Below are 17,001 nucleotides of genomic sequence, written 5' to 3'. Positions count from 1 at the left end.
TCTGATAAAGATTTTGAGCTATGTAGCCGTTATCTCTTTCTTATTCCAGGTGAAATTTCCCACAAGCAGAACAGTGAGAACTGAAGAAGCCATAAAATTCATTAAAACACTAACACTGGAATTAACTCAGTGAGTAAGATGAGCGTAATAGCACTTTCTAGGACACCTGAGCTGATGTAATGACTCCCTCATGCCAAAATGGGCCTCCTTCTGAAAGCAGGGAGATTTCAGATTAGCACATTTGTCTTAGTGAATCATATCCTGCTTTTTTTTTCACACCTGTCCATTTCTTTGGCAATGGATCCTCCAGGGCAAGACTGTCTGTGCTCCATGTATGCACAATACAAGCACAGCAGGTAACACAACTGGTACTGGGTGGCTTGGACAGCTCCAGTATAGAAATATTTGTTACCATTCTTCTCTCCCAACATTTCTGTTACCCACACTATGCCAATAAAAAAAGAAATAAAAAAATGTATGTTACATATATATACACACACACACACACACATATATATATTTATCTATACATATATAAATGTTAGATTATATACACTGCATCTCCTGCATATACCCTTTTTGCTACATTTATGTGTATGTATGTGTGTGTGTGTGTTTAGGAGATGCTATATACATAATCTGAAATTTCTTACATGAGTCCTCTTTCTAGAGCAAGCTGAGATTTGCTGGAGGAGGTAACATCTTTTATTAGACCAAGTGAGACAGTTGTAAAAAGAAATTATGCAAGGGCTTGTATACCCAAATGCTTGTCTCCAATTTCCAACTGTCACAGTTGGGCTAATGGAAGATATTATTTTCCCTTGCAAATGTTGCCATGATCCTGTCTGCAGACTACTATGAATTTTACAATAGCAGCATGTTTGTTTTCTCCATTGGAGAATAAATGTGGTGCTCTGAGGGCTTAAGACTGAGGAGCGCTTGCATTCAAAGCAGAGCAGGAGGGGCACAAAGGGGAAACAAACTTGATGCACCAAACCTTACACAACGGCTCCACAGGGCTGCCCTAATTTCACTGCAGTTAGTGGTATTTCCAGGCCAGCCTACAGCCAGGTTTGTTTTGGAAGTGACCTCTCTAAGATTGCCAGCAAGTCTGTCTTTTCTGATATGCTGTGTCTTTCTTTGGAATAGCTAGTTAGAACAGAAATTCTTTTAACATAAGGCACTCAACAGCTGTGAGGTTGTACTGGCTCGCAGTCTGCCCTCCTCTCCCTCACACCACCAGGTCCCCGTGCACAGGGATGAAGACCTTTGCATTGCTAAAAACTGTGTTTGCAGGTCACAAAGCCTCTGAAGTTAGAACTTCATAGTAATGTAATCTGCCATGTTCCTCACTCTGGTCAAGCCAAAGAGAAGAGGACATGGGGCAGGCAGCAGGCAAGCTGCATTCACAGGCTGTCAGAAAAGCCCCTTCTGGGTGAGTGTGTGAATGTGGTTCATAGCTACCTGTGTGTGTGAATGGACCAGAAAACAGCTGGCTGTGGAGAGGGAAAGTAGGCACTGAGAGGTGGCCTATGAAAGCCCACCATGGCCTGGTGAGCTCTGGAGACAAGCGGTCCCGGTGGACCCACACGAACGGACAAACTCAGGACATCAATGTTGGCCATACCTGTCCAAGGCTGCCAGCACACACTGCTATCAATGGGTTGCATAGTGTGGGCCACATCCAAGAAGGCGGTGGCTGCTGCATGTGCACAAAGACTAGAGGTTTATATAGACACCTCATGAAACAGGACCCCATGAGCGACTTTCTGATCCTAGAGCCACTGGTGCATCAGAGTGACCCTCTGCCTCCACATAAGTGGTTGGAGTGGGCCTCCCAAATGATGCTCCAGCCTGGTAACTGTGCATGTGAAATGTGTGAGGGGGTAGGTGAATGCACTGTGAATAGTTATCTGCTATTAATAATAACAGCTTGATTCTATTAATAACAACAGCTTAATTAGTAAAAGGTGTTTAGTAAATATTGGTTGTGATATGTGTCTTCCTTGACTTGATTCTCTATCAGAAAAAAAGGGAATTATATAGAATGCAAATCATAGGCTCTCTGCTGGGCCATGCATTTTCATAAAAATATAGAACATCTTTTTCAAATTAATTCAAAAGGCGTAACCTTAAAAATTATCCCAAGTTTTTTGTATTCCTCCAGCTAGTTAGCTGTTTTATAGATGGTACAAATTTACTTTCTCCTGGTGTTGTCTGGTAGCAGCACCTGTCATAAAGCCCCATTAATGCAAGATCCTGAAGGGACTTCATGACAACCCTTAGGTACAGTATAATCTTCCCCTCTCATAGTAATTCTCTAGAGTTTCCATTTTTAAAAGCTCTGCAATTAGGCTGGGCATGAAGTAAGATGTTGCAAACTTTATTACAGAGTTATTGTGGAATACATGAGGTAGAATCACTCTTCCGTCCTCCCCCCAACCCTCAGGTTTTCTCCTTAATTGATTAAAGACATATTTCTACTATAAGATTTACACTTTGTTGAAGTATATTCCCCTAATGGGATTGTATCTTCCTCTCTTTCTTATTTACAACATCACTCTAGAGATAAATATGGCTTACAGACCAATCACTCGGTACTATGAATATTGAAACTGGAACATATAAGGAGGCCACATCTGGGAGCTAACAGGACCGTTATATCTTGTTTTCCTTTTTGGTTTCCAGCTATTGGAAAGAATAGGCTGCACCTATGTTTGTGCCACCTCACATTTATGTCAGTCCATGGGTGATGCTGTGTTACAGAAAAACATAACTCTTTTTTGCATTTTTTGTTGATACAGCAAGTATAGTGTTTCTTATGACTTTGCAACAGTGGACATTTGCCATATGGCATGACATGGTGAAGACATCAAATCTGACTAGACTGAAGCAACTTTTGATTGAAAGTACAAAGATTAGGAGATCTCAATATGAGAGTATATGACTGGAAAAACTCTTCATCAACCCATTTTTCAGTAAGACCTATGAATGGACTTTGTGACTGGATGGTGTATTCAAAAAGTTTCTTTGACCCTAAAACATCAGGGTATTTGCAAAGACTTATCTTCCTTTTCAGCTAACTTTTCATCCTGCACAGTAGACACCATATGTCTCTTAGCCCATCTTAATATGCTGCCCCACCTTTGCATGCTGACAGGTTACACTTCCACACAAAGTTTTGAAGCCAAATCAGTTCAGAGCAGCAGCTATAGTGAAGAAGGCATGTTGACACAGCTGCCTTAAATGATGAAATGCTGGTACAGAACACGGATAGTTGGCTATAGCCAAAGATTCTTAACAGACTCTTCATCCCCCCTCTGTACTATTTCTAGTTCCACCAAAGAGGGAAGAGGAGCCAAAATTGCTTGCAGCATTCAAAATGAGCGTTCACCAGGAATTCGCATCTTCACATTGAAATGTCTTCTGTTTGACCATTTGTTAATCTCCTAATAACTTCCATCATTGTCTTTGTCTTTCGACTGCTGCTGAGTTTGGATGCTGATATTTTCATAGAACTATCTTTTATGATACCAGGATCATTTCCTAAATGGCAAATATACTAGATCAAAGCTATCATAGCATATATAAAATTAGGTTTCTTTCTACCTTTGTACCTGATTTGATATTTGTTAATGATAAATTTAATTTGCCATTTTAATGTCCATTCAATTTCATGTTATCATTTTGCAATTCTTTGCAGCTTGTTTTTGTCTTTTCTAGCCTGAATAACTTGATGTTATCAGTAAATTCTGTCCCGGACTTCCCAAGTCCATTTCCAGATATTTATCAACATATTGAGCAGCACAGAACTACTTTTTGATATACTTCATTTGTAATCTTTTAATTAGTCATCCATAATTATTCCCTCTTATTTCACATAATTTCTTTATGGATATTTGCAAGAGATGCTGTTGAAAGCCTTTCAGAAATTCAAGCAAACTGTATCAGCCAGCTCTTCCTTACATACACGCTCAGAGATTCTTCCAAAAACTCACAATAAATTTGCAAGGCATGGCTTCTCTCTTCAAAAGCAAAATGGACTTTTCTTCAGCATTTCATGGTTATGGATATAATACATGTATTCTTTTATTACAGTTTATGTCAACTAGCAGAGTACAGCTGTCAATTCCTTTGGTCCTCTCCAGAATCCTCATACACAGGTTTTTCTTTTTTTACTTCTTTAAACCATATTTGCCATTTTTATTTCCTCTGATACCATGACATCTTTAAGCAAAAGTTAGTTTTTCATAAATCTTCTGAAAATGCTTAATGAAATAAACACCTGCTAGCAGTTTATAAGTTTTTTTTAATAAGTCTTTTGCTGACATTTCAATTTCAGTCAGATCCTCTGATAAAGACCCTGTCAAGAAGTGTTACAACATGAAAAGTTTGCCAAGTTCCTCACCAGTGAGTGCAGATGAAAACTTCACTTTACAAGTCTTAAGGCCTACTCTTCCTTCGAGGTTCCTTTATACCTTGACCACCTAGTCACCAGAGATCTTTTGACAACTGTCAGAGACAGTACCGTGCTGAGAGCTAGAAACAAATTCAAGGCATATCAAATTATAGGGAGGTAGTATTAGCCCTGTAAAGCACATAGCATTAATATAGGCTTAGTGCTGACAGTTCTAATATCCACGCTTCCTATCAAGCAGTGAGAACTCTTTTGGATCCATTTTTAATAGAAATAACTATGAATATATTTTGAAATTAAAGCCTTACTTGTTTTCCACTGCAAGGCAAGTTTTCTGATCTAGACAGTTTACACAAGGAGCAGAGCAAGAGATGACTCAGTCATCATCTGTAAATGACTCCATGGGGGATAAGAAAAAAAATTCCCTTATTAGATATCTAAGCTAACTGAAAGAAGAAAACTGAACATTTTCTTAAGGTTGAAGACCAAATAAATCCAGATTGAAAATAAAGCCTTCCCTTTTTAATGATAAGGTTTACTGACCATTCGGAAAAACTAAAATACACAAATGTTAGTTATTCAAGAGTTAGATTTCTTAAGTAAAGTCTTAATGTGTTTGTAAGAGATTACATTGTTGCTCAGATAAAATTAGTGGTCTCATTCCTGAGGTAATTGGCCAAGGTTCTTTCACCTCTGTTTTGCAAATCCAGTTACACAAACATATTTGGTTTTCTCAGCCTCGAAACACGTGATCTTATGATGAAATAGATCTATTCATCTCTCATTTATACTAGCGTTGCTTTGCCTCTAATGCAGAAACAAAACATCTTGCATGAATAGATAGATATGCTCCTGCTTTCAAATTTCATGTAAGCAACATTACATTAAGAGATGCTTTACGAACACTGAAATACTCAAATATTTTAAAATATTTACATAATGTAATATGTCTATGTTCAAGTTTGTTGGTGCTAACTGCTGGCAAATACAATTTTTGCAGATGCAAACCTCCCAAATGTAGAATAAAATAATAACAATAATAAAACATCATAACAAGGTTTACACAAAGGCTGAGAAAGGAGGACTACAATGAAACTGGTGAATCAGACCCATTAAGCTTAGCTCTAATCTCATTCAGGGTAATCTCTGTAGGGAAATATACTGGCATTACTCATTTGGTATAATTATGCTGCTGCAGTCATAGCATTATAAATTATTATGTTTCCAAAGCAACATATCAGGAGTAATTCCATTGAAATCAATGGCAAAAGGAAGAGAAGAATCAATTCACATACCCAGTAGTCTCTGGACACTGAATTACTGATTTTTTTCACCTAGGCAAAATAATGGAAATAAATAAAAGATGGACATAAATCCAGTAACGAGATGCCAAAGTGACTCTAATACAATTATCTGCTTATGTTTAAAGCAGTCTATTTTGAAAAGAGAAAGGAAGTCTGGAGTAATTCATTATTATTGTTGACTTATTCCAAATGTTCAGAAATTATCAGCTGTTTACATTTACCAGTATATAATTAAGCTGAGTATGCCATGCATCAGCAGGGGTTTGGTGCCCTCTTATGTTTTAAGTAAGCAACTTCATTGATCGCAAACATTTCCTCACTCACCTCTTACAGACAGATCACTTGTGAAGGCTTCTCAGGTTACAAATTGTTAAGAAAGTAAGTATCAACTAAGATAACTAACTCCTTTATGCATCAAAAAGGTGCAAAATCACCTCAAGGCAATGACTTTACTCACAGTAATGAGCAGACACACAAATATCTGTATGCACCTTCCCCTCTAGATTTTGAGCTAGTTCAGCCTCGCTAAATTGATCTTTCCTGGCACAAAACTTATCCAGGGTCTTTTATTTTGACCAGACAGATATAGTTAAACAATTGTTGACCATAATAACACAATACTTACTCCCAAAAAAGGCTGTTCACCATCACTGAGGAAAATCAAGATGAACTGCATTAATAGCTCTTAGGATCTGATCTGGTCTGACCTTCTGGGGAATGTTCATCCAATTCACAATGGAGGTATTTATTTAAACACTGAGATCAATTTAAAAAAAAATGCAAATTTGGAGACACCATAACCTGGAGTATCCTCATTTCCTTTACTTGGATGTTGTAATGATAATTTCTCTCACTTAAAAATTGGCATCTCATAATTACATTAAAATTTGTTGGATTATAGCAATTACATTGTTTTATGTTTTCTTCTTTGTTCAGCAAACACTGTTGAGTGAACACTTTCTTCTTGTGCAAGTATTTCTACCCTATAAACAAGTCCCTTCTTGTTCTTCTTAAAACTAAATAAATTGTTCTTCTGGAAATAAATCCTGATTCTATATTAAGAAGTGTTTTTGTTAGTTTGCTTTTAATTTCCTTATTAGCGTAAAAAGAGTATACCATTTAAACAGTTTTTATACCAGGCACTTATGCAAGTCATCATCCTATTTTACTAATTACTCAGAGGAAAACATCTGGAAGAGAGACTTATGTGCATTTTTTGATACATAAATTGGAATGATGTGAAATAGATGGGCCACAGAAATAGTAATGTATAAATACAACATAGAATTTTAGATTCCATTTTAGTAAGGTATTTAATCATTTCTGATACCAACATTCAAGTGCTGCAGACCCCATATTTAGAAAAGTAATTCATTGCAATGAAATGTTTTGACATTAAAACAGAAATAAATAGCCCAAGACTTTCACATTGGGAAATCCTAAATTTATTTTACCAAATTATCCTACAATGCAATTTTCCAGAGATCAGTTTCAAGATGATACATAAAAAAACCCTCACAAAATTAGCAAGTAAATGCACAAATTAATCATTTTCTCAGTGTGCTCATATACGCAGAGGTGAAAAGGAGTCTGATCATCTCATACTAGTCACTAATGAACATTCTTATTGCAGATACCCAATGCCTAGATGTAATATAGATATAGATATTTTGGCACCATAGCCTATTTCAGTGAAGTCAGGCAATCAAACTCCCCACCTCTAGGGGCTGCAAATGTAAAAAAGAGTTGAAATCAGATCCATGCATCAGACTTGTATAAATAAGTTACTTGTCAACATCCAAAAGTACACTACTCCTTTACTGGACAGAGAAGCACGTTCCCAGAGAGCTTCTAAGACCTGTTTTAAATGGATGTGACAAAGAGCAAACAAATAAGGAGGGTAGTTGCTGAGGAAGAGTGGGTGTGTCTGGATCCCTTATACCACCAAGATATGTTCAAACATAGTTAATGATATTATGGTAATATTTTTAAAAAGAAATTCACCTCATGTAGGTAAGAAATAGCTACATGGCACACATAGCAGAGATCCCTGAGCTAGTAGAGACCTAGTTAGGAAATCCACACAACACATTGCAAAACTATTTGGAGCCCAGGTCTAGAGAAAGTACTGCTACCTTTTCAGCCAATAAATATGGCTTACAAGCTCCCATGGAGCACCACATGAATGATGGATCATATTTGCTAGTGTATAACCCTGAACTCCCTCTTCTCAGATTGGCATGAGGGCAGCCAGGTTAGATCTGCTTTTGTTATTGTGGATATAGCCAACAGCAAAGCATTTGTAACTAGCGAATCAATCTGAAATAGCACTGAAATCAGGACATCAAGCTCCACAGCTGAGTTACTTTCCATAACATGTATGAACCTGCTTTTCCTGGTCAGCTTTCCCATCTACTGACCAAGCAATTTGTAGATCACATGTTGAAACTCACCAAATTTAAGATGCATTTGCTTTTGATGACATTCACTGAAGTGGATATTTCCCATTGAATTCCATTTCCCATAACCCTATCTAAGGAAGTGGGAAAAAATGCCTCTCTTAGCCTGTAATTAGCATTTAGAATAGTCCCTGCAATAGAGTAAGTGTGTGGAAACACAAAAATCCTCCCAAATGTTTTGAAAAGCTTTCATTGCAAGTAGATGAACAAGGAATGTGGGTCCATAGCTTTAGAGAGGAACTCAGTTATTCACCATAAAAGTCATTTTTGTCTCAGTCTAGCCTGCCATGCCCATCCTCCATCCCACTTTTCTGTGCCCATTTCCCACTATGCTGTGAAATGAACAAACTTAAAACCATCTAGCAACATGTAAAAAAACTGGAACCACCCTGGACTGGGAATGGAAGGAGACCTCTGAACCAGTATTCATACCGAGGAAAGCAGAATAATTGTGCAATTTGGATTGTGAATTGTATGTGAAGAAACCACTGCAAATGCACAAAATCTGAAAATGAGTTGGACAATACCTTTTCAGAACAGAGCTTGGAGACTTCTGCAAGTATATTGGGGTAAGTTCCTTCAAAAGAAGAAACTTATGCAAAACATTAATGGATTTGTTGCTGAGGGGGCAGGGGAAATCTAAGGATAGACTATAAAGCAGCTAAACTTCCCCAAAACAAAGTGATAGATGCATTACTGTTAACTGACCGAGCTTCAAGTCAGTAGGATTAGGAAAACATTATATGTTTCCAGGTCCCTGATGCTGAGCAAGAGTCTTCTAACAAATTCTGATTTGTTTATCTTGAGGAATTTAAATGACTCGAACTTCAATATGTTCCATTATGAAATCCTGGGGAACAGAAAACTCACACTGATATAAATCAAGTCAGGTCAAGAATTAATTTAGTTAAGAATCAGTACTTGGCTGCTGTGCACACACTTTTAATTTAGTTTGAAGTGCCTGATATCAATTTAACTTAAACCTATTACAAACTTGACTGCTTTAGCTGGGACTAAAAACTTTGATTTCAATGCTGATGTCATTATCCGCCTAAAGCAAATGCCAGTGTCAACACTGACATCAATATCCAGCAGCATCTCATTCAACACCATAATGTCACACTGTATTCAGTGTTGGACAGTGTTAGCACAAAGATCAAAAAAAAAAAAAAAGAAGAAACATTAAAATGAGGTGTTTGGCTCCCAGAAAAATCAACTATTTAGATCACTTCTCTCAGCTAGTTCTGCAATGCATGCAGGATGGGTAGAGGAATCTCAAGATGAAACTCTAGACACTGAAGAACAGCAACTGTGTTTATAAAAATTTATAAAATAAAATAAAATTAAGATACTTATCAAAGTCATTTTCCAAATCCAAGCATCAAAAAGAGAAGCCACCATAACTTCAGTAAACTGAGTGACCACCCAAGACCAAGTATTTCTCCAAGACTGCAGAACAGCTAGGGCAGTTTGTGAGCCTTAGAGTTTCAGGAGCACAATGTTCTGTGCTTGTATTAAGGAAACGCAAGCTACAGAAAACTCAAGAAAAGGTGATCGTAGGTCTTACATGCCACATAGCTTGCGCCATAGTAGTTGTGGAAAACCATCAGTTTAAGGGCACATATTTTTGCACTTGCTGGGCTCCAATCTCCGCTACATAAATTGCTCCACTCTTCATGTCTACATCCACAAGGTGTGGTTTGGTTTCATCCGCCAGCTGGATTGTGTTGACTACAACACAGTTCCCAATAGAGCCAACAGGTGGTGCTGCCAAGATGGATAACTGGTTGATATTCAGCTGAGCTACAATCAAGTACTTGTCATTGGCAGTAAACCTACGAAAGACAGAAGCGTTCTTTTGAATAATGAACTCCATATGACATCTCATGTTAACACAGTCATGTACTTTTAAACAACCCCCCCCCCCTTTCTTAAGATATGGGGTTTTGAGGGCTACAACAGACTAAATGCAGTGAAAAGTAAAGAACTAACCTATAAGCCTTGCTTTAAATGTTGCTGCTCCTTGAGCCAGATTATGTTACAGAAAATTTGTTCAAGACAATCTTTCTTCCTGCAAAGGTTGCAACAGTAGGACCAACAAAACACAACAAATTTAAAATGAAGTTCCCAGTTCTGCATTCAAATCCATGGGGCTTGTTATGATGTCAGGGTTCCCATGTCATACCAGGATTCATCCTTTTCATGGGATCAGGGCCCAGCTCCCTATTACTTAAACTGGTTAACTCCTTGTGATCAGGCACTAGATACCAACCTTACACTTCACCAATAAAAGTGTACATTTTATTTATGTAATTGTATATTTCTAGAAAAACTGTTCAGTAGTACCTGACCGAACATGGACCACCTTCCTCAAAACAGCTGCTCCAAGACCCCAGCCATTCCCCTGTGACTTTATCAAAAACCTGGATTCTTTTGTTGTCTCGGTCTGCAACCCATACCTATTAAGCACAAAAATCATCGCTGTTCACAAACAGCACAAATCAAACACATTAGTTTCTTATGTGAACAAAGTATCCTGAAGCAAAAAGAAGTATACCAGGGAAAAGAATATACCTCCACATTCAAAGATGGCTAAATAAGTATGACTTCCAGATGTAAAATAAAACCTTAAAATCAAGATAGACAAATTATTTTATACCACTTTAACAGAGAAGTCAGTCTTTATAGAGACTTTATACAGCAAGTCTTGTCTTTATTTGTGGCTATAATATGGATATATTCCATAGGACCTTTTCTTTAAAAGAGAAAAAAAAAGTGAGGACATATACAGATCTATTTAATTGTAAAGACAGTGCTTTGTCACCCACTGACAATTCTGTTTTTCAACATAGTAGTCTCATTTCATGACCTAGGCCTGTGAGATCTGCATCTGCAAATAACTCTGATATGCCTAATCTTAATACAAATATTGAGCAACTTAAGAACCAAGGGCATTTTCAGCATGTTTTGTCTAATCAACTTTGTGGGGCTTATCTCTCTCTGTTTCATCCTATGCTAACTAGGTTCACAAACACTGTAAGCTAGCAATACCACTGGACGGTTCCAATGAAAGCATCTCACTTACTACAATCATTGAAACTTTGGCTGTTGACAACCCCTCAGTCAGATAAGCAAACTTTATAATTTTCTCAGGATATCACCTGAAAGAGAGCAATAAACAGGTCTATCTCACTATTTTTCACTGAAACCCTATTACAGTATTCTCTCAAATTTCCTAGGAATTGACAATGGTTTCTAACCTCTGCTAATGATCAACGCCACCTAGGTGGTAAGATCTTAGGCCATCACAACTGCTGTCTGTGAATATATGTATTCACTGTTACCTTTCTACCCAAAGTTGCCATTTCCCTGCACTTCTTCCCGCCTGAGTTTTGTCAGAAAAGTGATTTACGTGTATGTTCCTATTCTGGCTCAGACAACATCAACAGAATTAGCTCAAACTACTAATATAAGATTTTTAAGCTAAGCAATCTGATGAAAATCAGATCTGAAGCAGATTAAGGAGCAATCACACAATTCCTTCTAGAAGACCAGCAGGGGTGAAAGCCAGACTATGATTAACACCTAGCAGAAGTAATATCTTGAATGCTGAACTGCATGTAGAAAAGGACAGTTATCCACAGCTTAATCAGGGCCTTACCTTCAGCTTAAGCTTATTTGAAATTTTCTAGATATGAAATTAAAGTCTCCTGAAGAAACTTTGAAGAGATGCCAAAGTCTCCCAGGAGAAAGACTTCATAAAGTGTCACAGGAAGAAGGTGTGGGTGCCAAAGCACTTTGGTAGACATCTGTTAGAGAACATAATTCTCCTGTACTCTAACAATGTCAACCTCTTAGAAACTGCAAAAAGAGCACTCTGTTGCTGCATGGACACTGATAATGTAACTGATCAGAATCAACTTCTTAACCTGGAAGCCAGGTACCTCAGTAGGATCTTCAGTATGAAGCTTCAGCTCATGACTGCTATCCCACTGAAGATTCTAAGCCACATAAAATAACCCAGATCACAACAGTTTGATTAAAAAAATAAAAAATACACTTTGTATTATTCAAATACATGTAAACAACTCTGTGGGAAAATGAAAAAAAAAAAATCTCTTTTTATTCTTTACCCGTCCAAAAGAATCCACTGTTACACTGTGAGGAATCTTGAACTGACCGATGCCAGTCCCATTTGGTCCACGCAGCCATATCTCTTTATAATCTAAATAGTGAACACCATGAAAAACAAAAGCAAAAATCATGGTAAGGAAACAACAAATAAGTTTAACTTTGATTTGAAGTCATTTCTTGCAAGGTTATTTTGAGTTATTTTTAAAAGACAGAGTTTCTAAACCCAAAGTTTTTAGACCCAATACTCCTGATACATAAATCCAAGAGAGTACAGGAATGACTACAGTGAATGTTGCATTATTAGTAGTAGTCACAGGATTATGGTTATAGAAATGCAACCACTAGCGCTCAGGAGGCACGGCCCAAGGCTCTGTTATGTCAGGTATTGTGTAAAAAACTGAGAGACAGTTGAGCGACTATGATATTCATTCATCTACTATATTGATTTTTTACATTTGTTACTTGGCAGTTTTGAGTCTACTTTGAGTTTTAACAATTTACTGTTTTGCAAACTGGATGTTAGCTAACTGACTGTTTAATGAAGTGGGCAGTGCAAAGGAGAAACAGCAACTCCTCTTCTAGTCCCTAACTGTGGACATGCACAGACTTCTCACTCACTACCCTAATCAACGTTGACCATCTATTCACTGTCCAAAACTGGAGAATATAAGCAAAGCAATTAGAATCACAGAATAATTTCAGTATAAAAGAATCTCTGAACACTATCTGGTCCAACCCCCCACTCAAAGCAGGACTAACCATGATAACAAATCCAACTTCAAAGTTAGATCAGGTTGCTCATATCCTATCAAGTTTTGAGTATCTCCAAGGGTGGAGATTCCACAGCCTCTCAGTCAAGCTGTTCCAGTGTTTGATCACCCTCACGAAGAATTTTTTCCCTCCAACATCCAACTGGAGCCCATCCCCTCTTGCAACTTTTGTCCATTGCCCCTCGTTCTTCACTGTGTACCTCCAGGAAAAGTGTAGCTCTGTCTTCTCTATACCTTCCCATTAGTGACTTGAAGACAGCAATAAGATTTCCTCTTAGCCCTCTCAAGACTGAAAAAACCCATTCTCTCAGACTCGTCATAGGGAGATTTCTTCTGAAGTGACCAGCAATAAATCAGGTTCTAATCTAACAATGTCTTCAAACTAATTTTAAATGAGAACTGCACCCAGTCCCAGTTATTAATTTTCTAAAGTTGTGTTATTTAAAATTCAAGTTTCAGTTGTCAAAATTCAGTTGTCAGCTGCTGTGCAAGTTCACTTTTTCCATACCTTTGGACAGTTTGAGCAATCTGTTATTCATCCCTCCATCTCCATCCACAACATAGATTTCCCCAGTTTCCTCTACAAAGATCTCTGCCGGTTGATCAAACTGTAGGGGATTCAAGCTTGAACCAGCATTACCTGGTGTGCCCAAGATCTGCATAAGTTTACCTGAAGGGCTATACTGTTTCACAGTGTGCCCGTATTTCCCTGAATTAAAAAATAAAAAAAGTGCAAGAATGTCTTAACAAAACAAAACGATAAATGTTACAACAGCTTACAAAGATTAAACATAAAAATTCCTGACACTTTAAACTAAGATTAACAAATCAACAGAAAAAATTCTATAGTGAGCATATGATTCCGGGCTAGTAAATCCATAGGCTGTAACAGTATTCATCCATTGTATCAGGATCACCAAACCTAGAGCAGAAGACAAGTCTAGCCAAAAGATACTTTTTTCCTGATCCTTCTCCCAGACAAACAGCTAAAGTTACGCTGCTAAATTGAGAGGCTATAAACAGACACACAGCAACTCATGAGCCCTCAAATTATTTTGTGTAGTACCTGAGCAGTTTGTTCAAGGCAAGAAGAGCACAAATCTGACTCAGCACTGTTTGAGAGCCTTATTTAAATAAGTGAGCTGTTTAAAGTAGTATCTGCAGTATTAGCATTTTCTTCCCTGCCTAATACTTGTCATGTCTCCACCATGCATACCTGTTCCAACATCTGTAATCCACACTGAACTATCTGTTGCGGTGTTTAATACAAAGATACCATGAGGCATTTCAACTGTATTATTCCATGAGTAAAGAAAATAGCCTTCCTCTGAGAACACAAGTACCTTTGGTATGTTATCTCCCCTCTGAAAAGGCAAGGAAAAAAAAGTCTATTAAAAAATATTAACCAAATAATTATACTTTTGAAAATTCTTCTTTGAAAGGTTTTTGCAACGTTTTATCAACCATGGAAGAGTCCTGAGATTGTCAAATACTGCTAGATCTCATTTTTTTTCCAACTCGAAAAGGAAAGAGAGAGGAGAGTCTAAGTTTAGCACGCAAAACCTTCCACTCATTCTAGATTTTCAACTTGAATCAGAGTCCAACTTTCAGAGCAGCCAAGCTCCTGCAGCTATCTTGGTTCTTCTTTTTGAAACCTGTTTTTATCTCCTTGCTGAAAAATACACCAAGTATAACAAAGGCACAAAACCTGTAACTGTACTTGTTACTTGCATCATATTCTAAGTATTTAGGCTATGCTTTATAATTAAAACCCACCACTTTACCAACACATGAAACTCCAATTACTGTAACTGCCTGCAAGAGCTGCATGCTTTGATTTCATGGGAAGGACCGAAAGAGGGGAAGGGGACTAAACAGTTGCCTCAGAACCACATTCTCTGAATTTTATGTTACAGTTAGAAAAGACACTGAGCCCTGGCTTTTCAGCTGACAGACAGCTACTGTAACTCAGTCAGGTTACATCAGGTGCCCACACCACCAAAATGTAATGTTTTTAAAAGCATCAGACAGGTACGGTCCCAGAACTGTTTTAAAAAGCAGTGAGATCTATACTTCTGTTTTTTTCTAATTTTGATACAATAATAATTATTTTTATATATTGTAATCTAAACCAGACACTCTAAAGGCAAAAATACACTAGGTTAACAAGCAGAGAAGTCTAGTATTCTCACTCACTTGTGCAACATAGACCAAACCATGAAGAGAGTCAACAGCAACGCAAAATGTTTGACCAGTGAAGTATTCTGGAATTTTAGGCCAGCTTACATCCAGCTTGTACAACTGTTGCTGTCTACTCCAAGGAGAGAAGTAATCAAATGCTTTTAAAAGCTGAAAATATAAAAATAAAGATCCATTACTAGTTAAATTCCATGATGAAGGGATGCTGGTTTAGATCCAGTTTTAATGAATACGAAGAACGGAAGAATCAGCAATAAAAAGTAACTTTGGACTAAGTATGATAAACTGATTTGTCCAGTTTAAATGAAGAAAAATAAACAGATATAGCTTTACAGCTATGGTTTTAGCCTGTGGAAGGGAAAATTTTGACAAATGCTGGAAATTAGCTAATGAAGTCATTTGGATTTGGGGAGTTCTGGAATTTTACGGCAAAAAAAAACCATCCTGGAATTTCTTACATCAAAGTTGCTATTATTATCTGTAAATCATCCCAAAGAGAAAAATAGTAGAAAAGGTTCCAAATGCAACAGAATGAATAATCACTTCCAAAAGATATGAAAACAAGCAAAAAAGCAGAACAAAAAGAAAATACAGATCAAGAAAAAAAAATACATCTTAGAAATGAGGAACTTTAGGATAGCAAAACTGAAGCCATTGTATACATTGTTAAGTATAATGGAAAAAAAGAATCTTCTACTTTTTTGTTTTATTTTTATAGCCAAAGAACGTAAACTAAGTGCAGCTACTTTGCAACAAGAACTAGACGGAGATCAAAGTACTGAAATGGAAGGATCAGGCTAGAACTAGGAAATAATGACTGGCGATCCTCAAGGATCAGCGCCGCTTAACATTTTTGTTAACAACCTTGTCAGAAGTGGGAATAAGTTAACGGTACAGAATTAAGAACAGCTTGAGACACGAATATCATGAAGAAAAAGCTGGAGAAACAAAGCAGGGCGGAAACTCAGCAGTAAAAAGTGCAAATTTATAGGCTCAATGATTAATAAAAATTTCTCTTATGAACGGAGAATGTACTGTTTCGAATCCCCCGACAAACTGTACACACTCACCCAGCGTGCACATTTATCATACAGAGGCTGCAAGTCACAGAAATAACGTAGCCGTGAGAGAACCCACTTACATCCTCGATTACGTAAGAGAGAGCTCCAAGAGAGAAGCATAAGAATATTATTAGACGTATCGTAACATTATTCACAAAAAATAACACAGGGTTCACCCAGAATCCCACGTACAGCCCTGTCCACGACGACCTAACACGGAAAAGGCAGAGGAAAGGCAGTACGCAGGAGGAAGCTAACAGAAAACGAACTCCCCGCACAGCAAGCTGACAGCGGGCACCGCCAAGGAGGCGAGGCGAGGCGGCGCGGCGCGATCCCGCCGGCGGCCGAGCCCCGGAGCGCCGGGCCCACCCACCTGCGAGCCCCAGAGCAGGGCGAGCAGCGCGAGCAGGGCGCCGGCCATGGCGAGCCGCGGCCCCGGCTGCCTCCTCCACGTCACGGAGGCCGCGCGGGGCGGAGGCGCCGCGGGCCGCTCCCCCCGCCCGCCGCCGCCGCCGCCGGGAGGGCCGCGTTGCCATGGCAGTCACGTGGCCGCTCCCCCCTCCCGTCGTCAGGCCGCCCCGGGGCGGGTGGGGCCTGCACCCCCCCTGCCTCCGCGGCAGGCTGCCCCGTCGGTGCCTGCCCCGCTCCGAGCGGCGG

General features: G+C 38.5%; 1 protein-coding gene across 1 annotated transcript; it reads right to left on the bottom strand.

Moving 5' to 3' along the window:
• Positions 1-7,150: 7,150 nt before the first annotated feature.
• Positions 7,151-16,818, bottom strand: NHLRC3 (NHL repeat containing 3). Its single transcript, XM_067291544.1, has 7 exons — positions 16,718-16,818; positions 15,281-15,433; positions 14,301-14,448; positions 13,593-13,793; positions 12,314-12,405; positions 10,527-10,639; positions 7,151-10,015 (listed from the first exon to the last, which is right to left on the bottom strand). The coding sequence occupies exons 1-7, from the start codon at positions 16,763-16,765 to the stop codon at positions 9,787-9,789; spliced, it is 984 nt and encodes a 327-aa protein (XP_067147645.1). The 5' UTR covers positions 16,766-16,818; the 3' UTR covers positions 7,151-9,786.
• Between the last annotated feature and the right edge of the window lie 183 nt (positions 16,819-17,001).

The sequence above is a fragment of the Apteryx mantelli genome, chromosome 1, assembly GCF_036417845.1.
Source record: "Apteryx mantelli isolate bAptMan1 chromosome 1, bAptMan1.hap1, whole genome shotgun sequence".
Lineage (NCBI taxonomy): Eukaryota > Metazoa > Chordata > Aves > Apterygiformes > Apterygidae > Apteryx > Apteryx mantelli.
Note: the sequence above shows the minus strand (reverse complement) of the source record. Positions and strands in the feature narration are given on the sequence as shown.

What these genes read in the sequence shown, in the direction of transcription:
- NHLRC3 (XM_067291544.1), bottom strand. Translation starts at nt 16,765, where the DNA reads ATGGCCGGCGCCCTGCTCGCGCTGCTCGCCCTGCTCTGGGGCTCGCAG. An exon ending in ATTGCTCAAACTGTCCAAAG is followed by an intron (nt 12,406 to 13,592) that starts GTATGGAAAAAG and finishes TTCACTATTTAG; the next exon opens with ATTATAAAGAGATATGGCTG. An exon ending in CAGTGGATTCTTTTGGACGG is followed by an intron (nt 10,640 to 12,313) that starts GTAAAGAATAAA and finishes TGTGCTTAATAG; the next exon opens with GTATGGGTTGCAGACCGAGA.